General features: G+C 46.2%; 1 protein-coding gene across 1 annotated transcript in view; it reads left to right on the top strand.

Annotated features, from left to right (window-relative positions):
- IZUMO3 (IZUMO family member 3) overlaps positions 1-8,261 on the top strand; it is a 21,740-nt gene that overhangs the window by 4,567 nt on the left and 8,912 nt on the right. The window contains exon 2 of the mRNA XM_029286560.1: positions 2,290-2,317. Coding sequence (XP_029142393.1) covers positions 2,290-2,317 — 28 coding nt within the window. The remainder of the gene's footprint in view (positions 1-2,289; positions 2,318-8,261) is intronic.

Here is an 8,261-nt window from a genome sequence, read left to right as displayed (position 1 = left end):
GGCCAATCCCAGAAGCACCGGGCTCCTGGCCAATCCCAGAAACACCGGGCTCCTGGCCAAACTCCTCGCTGTCGGAAGGCACCGAAGGCTGCACCAGAGGGGAAGGGCCGGGAGAGAGAGGCCTAGCCATCTCCTCTCCGTCATGTTCAGAGCCTTCCTCCTCTGATGAGAGGGACCCACCGGACGGAGCCACAACACTCCCATCGCCCTCTCTCCTTCCCCTCGTATGCTCTGGCCGCCTGGCTGTCTGGACTGGCAAGGCGCTGGTCCGTAGGTGTGAGTTGCTGCACCGGGGTTCTTCCGTTGGACCGGCAAGACGCTGGTCCGTGGGTGTCGCCCGCTACGAGTCCTCCCGGCCGGGAGTGCTCCACAGCACGGCGCCAAAACCTCGGCGTCTGTCGGGCCCGTGTCAATCTGGCCTGCGCCCGTCAGCTGAGAGAAGGCTTGGTGGGAAAAGCAGCAGCAGGGCAGTCAGGCCCCCCCCTGCTGGCATGTGTCGACCCCGTGGGGTGTTCATTGACGGTCTGCGGGGCGTCGGCGGCACAGTAGCTAGCGTCCCAGCCGCCCGTACATGTTGGCCTTGCGGGGCTCGACAGTGATCATGTGACCACAGGATGCTGGCAACCATCATAGATGAGCATTGATTGCCAAGCATCCAAATTCATGTCCCAAAGGTGTTTTTCCAAAAGACAACTGGGCTTTCTTGGAGTTTTTTTTCTTTGAGAAGTAAAACATTTTCAAAGAAAAAACCCAGGGAAGTCCAGTTGCCTTTTGGAAAAGCACCTTTGGGACAACCATGACCTGGATGCTTGAGAATTGACTCACCCATGACATTTTAAATGTTATTTTAATGCCACTATTGTAAAGATGCATACGTTATTATCTTATGCTGCTATTTGCATGTGTTTTATGTATGCACACAGGTGTGTTGTATAGTGCTTTGTAATATTGTAAGGTGCCTAGAGAAGGTGATGGTTTTAAAGGCACAAGAGAAATATTTCACAGAATGATTGAAAAACAGGATTTGGTTTAAAGTCTGTTTGTGTGATGCTTTGACCAGAAGAGGGCAGCACTTAAATTGTTTTGGGACATGACCAGACTGCCATTTTAAAGTACCGTACTTTCCTTTACTCTGCATGTGATAGCAAAACAGTATGGCAGCATAAATTGCCCTGCCCTCCTTGACAAGGCCTATTCTGCTTCAGTAATTAATTGGCTGAGTTGTGTTTATTTTAATGTGGAAACCAATTCAATAAAGTAATTGGTGGATTCCCTTTTCTTTGTTTCCCCTTGCACCATGTCATCTCTAATAGCAAAAATAACCAGCAATTGCTCTCCTTAATGTATAATGGAGTAGGCTGGGCTAGTGCAGATTGGTGCTTATAAAGTAGGTGGTATAATCACCTCTAAAATTGTCTAACAAGTTGCAGCTGAGAAATGCTCTGTGCCTGTTACCCATTAGTTGGGCTGCTTCTGAACATGAATCTAGCACTTTTCTGAGGAAGCACTAAACCCATGTCCAAAAGTAGCTTGATAGGTCACAGATGCTAAGGAGAGGGGGGTGTGGCAAAGTGGGAGAGAACAATAAATAAAGAGCAAACCCTGTCTTCTAGTGGCATTGAGCAAGTGGAGTGTCATGCCCAAAGAACCAAGAACTTCTGAGTAGTTTTATTGTTGTTTGCCTACAGGTAGAATCTTGCTGGACTAAAGCAACTATCTGCATAACTATAGATATACTCTGTAAACTGCTAGGGAGTTTACAGAGTCCTTGCCTTCTTCCTGCCCACCAGACATTCTCAGCTCCTCTGTCTCTTTGCTCTCTGCAAAGGAGCCCCTACCTCCCAGAACTCCAGACAACATTCCATCATATGGAGTGACCAGTGGTGGGATTCAAATACCTGAACATCCGGTTCTCTGCGTGGATGCAGGCCTGGGCCTCCGAGGCCTAGAACTGACTTCCAGAAGCAGCATGGGTTCAGCCGGTTCTCCGAACTCAACACAATTCAGCTACCGGTTCTACTGAACCGGTGCAAACCGGCTGAATCCCACCACTGGGAGTGACCGAATTCAGGTGTAGCTGGGGAGGAGGCAAAATGGCATATACAAAGGGGTGTTCTCCTCCTTCGAAATTCCTTGATGGCAGAAGCAGCAAAAGCCTGTGGTTACTAATTCTTGATGGAACCAGCAACGTACTGTATATCTGGCAAACTTTGGATCTTATTCCTGGTTGAAACTGACTTTCTGAGTAGCACAGTTATCACCTTCTCTAGTTTTGTTTTTTAAACACAGGTCTATGGCTCTTTCAAAACAGTACCAGGTATGTCAAGAGCCTATGTAAGATCCACCGAGCTCCAGAAGGTTCCAGTCAGCCTAATAAGAGCAAATACCTCTGTAGAAGCCAAGTGTGATTATTCCAGACAGCCCAGGGCAAGGTCATTTCAGTTTGGGGTCATTTCAGGGGGTAGGGGTACTCCAGTAGCCTAAAGTTGGTAACTGTGGTGGAATTTCCAGGTAGGCTGGTGGGTGGTGTTAAGAGGGGCTGAGTTTGGAGTCATTGCACTGCAGGAAGTGGCACAGACGTGACCGTCCCCAGAATCCTTGAGGCCTTATCTTGGTGTTCCCAGGGAATGGAGTCAGTCTGGCAAGATTTTTGTAACATAGTTGACTTAGCAATAAAACTGCTGCTAAGACTCTTCCCGAGTGGTTCTAGTTGCTTTTGCCTGACACTAACAGGAGCTGGGACATTTATCACATCATCAGTGAAGCACACTATCAGATCATGTCCACAGCAGGAATTATATTTTAATTGTATTAATTGTAAAACTATATTTTAAAACTGGAGCATCTAATTTGGAGCAACTATAAAGTGAACTATAGTATCAAAGCAGTTTCATGTGGACATGTGATAAAAAATTGTTAACAGGGCACAATGATGCTGTATAGGTTATCCTCAACTTACAACAGTTCATTTAGTGACCTTTCAAAGTTACGACGACAGTGAAAAAAGTGACTTATGACCGTTTTTCACAGTTACGACTTTTGGAGCATCTCCATGGTCCTGTGAGGCAGATGAGCAAGAGGTCAGAGTGATTTTAAACATTTGAACATTTATGTTCTGTTTCGCGCGTTGGTAGGCATTGAAGGAGGCAGAGTAACAAACAGGTACTTCTTTATTCAGGCTTAAACAGAACTCTCTACAAAATGGCTCCGCCCTTTTTATACATTCACCCTGGGGTGTCAGCCAATGAATGCAACGTATTTTCCCGCTCAAACGCATGCTCAGTAACTCGGAGACAGCCTGTCTGGCTCAGCAGGCCACGTGGTCTGCCAAGGTCTCAGTGCAGCTCCCTGCACCTGCTTCATCAATCAAGCTCAGGACATAACACCCCTCCCCTCCTGGTTCCAAAGGAGATACTTACTATTTTACAATACTACATGCATTCTCACAACGTTCATTTAAACAATCAATAATGCACAACATTATAGGTCTTTCCACTTATCAAAATAATAATATTAAATGAACCCCCTTACAAGGAACATATACAACATTCCCCATACATCACATCATAGCACAAAATAAGTCAGTTCCAAAAAGACATACACAAGCTTTTCAATTGCAATAAAATACAAAAGCATTTTATGGTTGCAAAGACAGAAACCTCACGTAGTCCTTTAAGAACTTCGGTGGGCCTTTTGCCCGCTCCGATCGTCTCGGAGCTGCTGCAAGCACCCGATCTGCAAGCTCGCCTGCCAGGCTCAGCAGACCGGGACTTTGAGACCTGTTCGATACGGGTGAAACCGGATCGTGAAGGCTGGCCTGTTCCGGTAGACCCAAGCCTTTGTCCATTTGACTTTGGTTGGCCCGTTCCGGAAGGCCCAAACCAGAGTTCCTTGATGGGGTGGAATTCCCCGGATCGGCGTAAACAGCCGGCTGGGAGCACTGTCCTGTTGGCGCAAGGCCTGAGGTAGATGCGGCGTGAAAAGCCGATTGAGCGCAATGTCCCATGGACGCAGTGCCCGAGTTAGGAGCCACCTCGTTGGCAAAAACCCCGTTTGGTGAATGCAATGTCCCGCTTTCGCTGAGAGACTGAGATTCACGATCGCGATCGTGGTCCTCCTCCCCCCCGAGAGCAGAGTCAGGAGCAGAAGGGTGGCTATGTAACCTCCAACGCAGCTGGTCAATGTGCCTGCGCAGCACACGACCATCTTCCAATGCCACTTCGTAAGAAAGTGGCCCGGTAACTTTGCAGACCACCGCTACCACCCAAAGGTGCCCAGGTCCATAGTTCCGTGCCCAAACTGGATCACCCACTTGCAATTGCCTCAGTGCCCTCGGCTGTGGCACCTGTGATGCAACCCGATCTGGGTGTAATCTATCTAGCTTGGTGATAAGACGGAGACCCCAGCGGAGCTCAGCTGGGCTCTTGCCCGTAGACGTGCATGGTGTAGTGCGGTGGCAGAGGAGGAAGTCTGCCAACCTGTGATGCCAGTTTCCATGGGTGAGCCGTTTCAAGGCTTCTTTTGTAGTGCGAACCATGCGTTCCGCTTGGCCATTTGAGGCCGGATGAAAAGGTGCCAAAGTAGCATGCCTAATCATATTCGCCCTCAGAAAGGACTGGAACTCCGAGGAGGTAAATTGAGGTCCGTTGTCGGAGACGACGACATCTGGAAGCCTGTGAGAGGCGAAAATCCCCCTCAAAACCTGGATGGTCCTGGCAGTCGTCATAGTGGACACTGGAACGATCTCCAGCCATTTGGAGTGACTGTCCACCACAATGAGGAAGAGCTGCCCCTGAAAGGGGCCAGCGTAGTTGATATGAACCCTCAACCAAGGAGCATGTGTGGTCGCCCATCTATGAACGGGAGCCTGTGGCATTTCGGGCCTGGACTGCTGGCAAATGTCCTTGGTGGCCTGGGCTCGATAAAGAGATCGAGGCCCAGGTCCATGGGTGCACTGTGTGCCAACAGTCCAGGCCTGAAATGCCTCAGGCCCCTGTACATAGGTGGGAGGAGACATAAGCCCCTTGGTTGAGGGTTCATATCGACTACACTGGGCCCTTTCAGGGGCAATTCTTCCTTCTCCTCGTGGACAGCCATTCCAAGTGGCTAGAGGTCATTCCAGTCTCCTCCACTACTACTGCTAGGACCATCCAGGTGTTGAGAGGGATCTTTGCTGCTCATGGACTTCCAGATGTCCTTGTCTCCGACAACGGACCCCAATTCACTTCTTTTGAGTTTCAGGCTTTTCTACAGGCCAACATGATCCGTCATGCCACGTCTGCACCATTTCATCCAGCTTCCAACGGCCAGGCTGAGCGGATGGCGCGCACCACCAAAGATGCTTTAAAGAGAATTACTCATGGAAACTGGCATCACAGGTTGGCTGACTTTCTCTTCTCACACCGCACCACACCGTGCACAGCCACTGGAAAGAGCCCAGCTGAACTCCGCTGGGGTCGCAGGCTCATTACTAAACTGGAAAGGTTGCACCCAGACCGGGTGGCGTCACAGGCAGTAGGTGGGCAGGCGTACAGTTACTTAGAAATCAGAACGCGCTCAAAAGAACAAGTGTTCAGTTATAGTCATGCATAATAGTAACTATCCTTGTGGGAGAGATAAAGGATTGATAAGGTATTATCTGTGTAATAGTAAAGTATTATGTTTTGAAATAAGAGGGGAGGGGTGTTATGTCCTGGGACTGCTGAGTCATTCAGCAGGTGCAGGAGGCTGCAGAGAGGCCCGGGCAGACACGTGAATGCCCAGGACCAGACAGGCTGTCTCCCGCCTTGTGCACATGCGCAAGGTGGGAGAAATGCCTTGCATTGATTGGCTGTTACTGTCCCTGCAAGGGGGTATAAGAACAATCCGCGCCATTTTGTTTTGGTTCTGTTGTGAATGGATTAAAGACAAGATTGTTTGTTACTCCTGCTCGTCTCAATGCCTATTATTTGTAAACAGAACAGGTACAATCTGCCTTCAGGAAATAATCCCCTGTTGATTATCTCTATAAATGCAATTACTAAAGTGAACTGTTCTCCATAACCAGAGGTTGGAAACTTGTGGTGCTCCTTATTTATTTAGTGGTAAACATACCTAATACTCCTTTCTTCTCCTATTTTTCCCACAACAACCCTGTGAGGTAGGTTGGGCTGAAGGTGACTGGCCCAAAGTCATCCAGCCAGCTTTTGTGCCTGAGGCAGGATTAGAACTCACAGTCTCCTGGTGATTGGTCCAAAGCCATCAGGCCAGCTTTCATGCCTAAAGTGAGATTAGAACTCATCATCCATATTGCTGCATTACATCTTCTGGCAGCTACAAATCAACCTGGTCACTAGTGAGAGATGCTGGAAGCTTGAAATCACTAGGAAAACACCACTCTTAATCTTGTCTTAAATCATGTGGCCTCAGTCATTGCCTCTGTTGAAAGAAAAATCTTCATCAGGTTCCAGTCCAAGCCGGGAATAAACAAAATGGAGACTGCTTTAGAAAGAAGGTTGCAGTTTATTGAAGACGAGAGCCAGACAGAAAGATGGCTCTGGGAAAGCTGACCACATGTAGCAGGGAGTGGTGGGTTTTTATAACTTCTGGGGCTTTTGTTTGGAGTTGTTCCTGTGGCGTGAACTTTGGCCTGAGTCTGAGTGTGCCTTTCTGGTATTCTGATGGTGGTGGGTTAATCCTATTATGTCCCAGGGGTCATATCCTGCTTCCCTGGGGCTGTGGCTGATGATTATGTCCTGTGTTAGGTTTTTTTTTGGTGTGAGGGATTATTGATTCTAGGGATCTTTGTCTTTCTAATCCAAGCTTCCTGGCTCCAATCTTTCTGACAAGATTATCACATTTGCATTTCTGCAGACCTGGTTTCTGTTTGGTTCAGAGAGACTTTGGGGTGGGGGGTTGGTTTCTGCCTTTAAGATCCTTTGGGGAAATATAACATTCTTCCTTTTAATATTTCCCAAAATATTTCTTTCTCTGGGTTCTTCCCACATCTCCATTAAATGAATGGATTCAAATACAGCGTTGATGCATATTTTAAAACATAGTTTACTAAATAGAACCCAATTGGTTCTGTTCTCACCACACAGTAAGAGAGGGATTGACAACTTAGCTTCTGCAGACAACAGTCTCAAATCAGATGCCTCCATTGATCCCCACCATATTTTGTGTCCACCTGACCATTGTTTTGAAAGATCTTAGAGCAAAACCTTAACCACTGTATCATGCTATGAACCCAAGTAGTTATGTAATGCACCTGTCCTTGTTACTAATTTCACCCCATCTCCCCACCATCAACTAGCAAAAACTATTCTGCTGAAAATGAATTTAGCTTAGGCACACCTGTGTTGAAGACATAAATGTCTTGCTGGAGTAGGAAATAAGCCATTTTTCCTCCAGCTCTTAGTTCAGAGTGGTCATAATGAAATTAGAATCCTGCCTACAAGGAATCTGAATTGAAAAGGCTATGCCTGAATCAAAAGTTATTCAGAAAGGCTTCAGACCTATCATGAAGGCAGCACTTCGCTCTTATTAAAACAGCCTGGTTTTTTCAGACTTCTACACAAACCTTGAAAAAGTGCCATTGCTTTAAGAGTTGTGTTAAATTCTGGGACTGAATTCCTTGAAGCAGCACCATCTGCTTACTTTACTGATTTATAGTTGGAGGCCACAAAAACACTTCAAAGACAGGCTGTTTTAATAAAACACAGAGTTCTGCACTCACATAAGTTGTGGAACACTTCTGAATTAGTGGGGTCCTTGGTGTTCTCTGAGCTTGATTGTTTTCTTGCAGACATTTCATTACCCAACTAGGTAATATCATCTGCAAGAAAACAGCCAAGCTCAGAGAGCACCAAGGACCACACAGTCCAACTGTGTTGAGCTACAAATACTCTATTTTATTGGTGCTTTTGAATCTTTTCCAACCCAGTCTTATTCAGAATCATCTTATCTTCTATTTTTCTCCTCTTCTAACCTTCCTCTTAGGAATAATAATAATAATAATAATAATAATAATAATAATAATAATAATAATAATAATAATAATAATAATAATAATAATAAAAACAACTTTATTACGGTCATAGACCAGCAATAGCCATCACTTTTTACAATATATTAAATAATAATAATAATAGTAAAAATAGTACTAACATTAATAGTAAATAATAACATCCCTGTTAAGAAAATACATGTTCTCAAAATGTTAGGGTCACTCCCTAGTTTACGTGAGTGGATAGCCGATTAATGTGTGAGTAAATATAATG

The sequence above is a fragment of the Protobothrops mucrosquamatus genome, unplaced genomic scaffold (genome assembly GCF_001527695.2).
Source record: "Protobothrops mucrosquamatus isolate PMUCROS unplaced genomic scaffold, P.Mucros_1.0 scaffold4065, whole genome shotgun sequence".
Lineage (NCBI taxonomy): Eukaryota > Metazoa > Chordata > Lepidosauria > Squamata > Viperidae > Protobothrops > Protobothrops mucrosquamatus.
The sequence above is the reverse complement of the archived record's forward strand: the minus strand, read 5'-3'. Positions and strand labels throughout refer to the sequence as shown.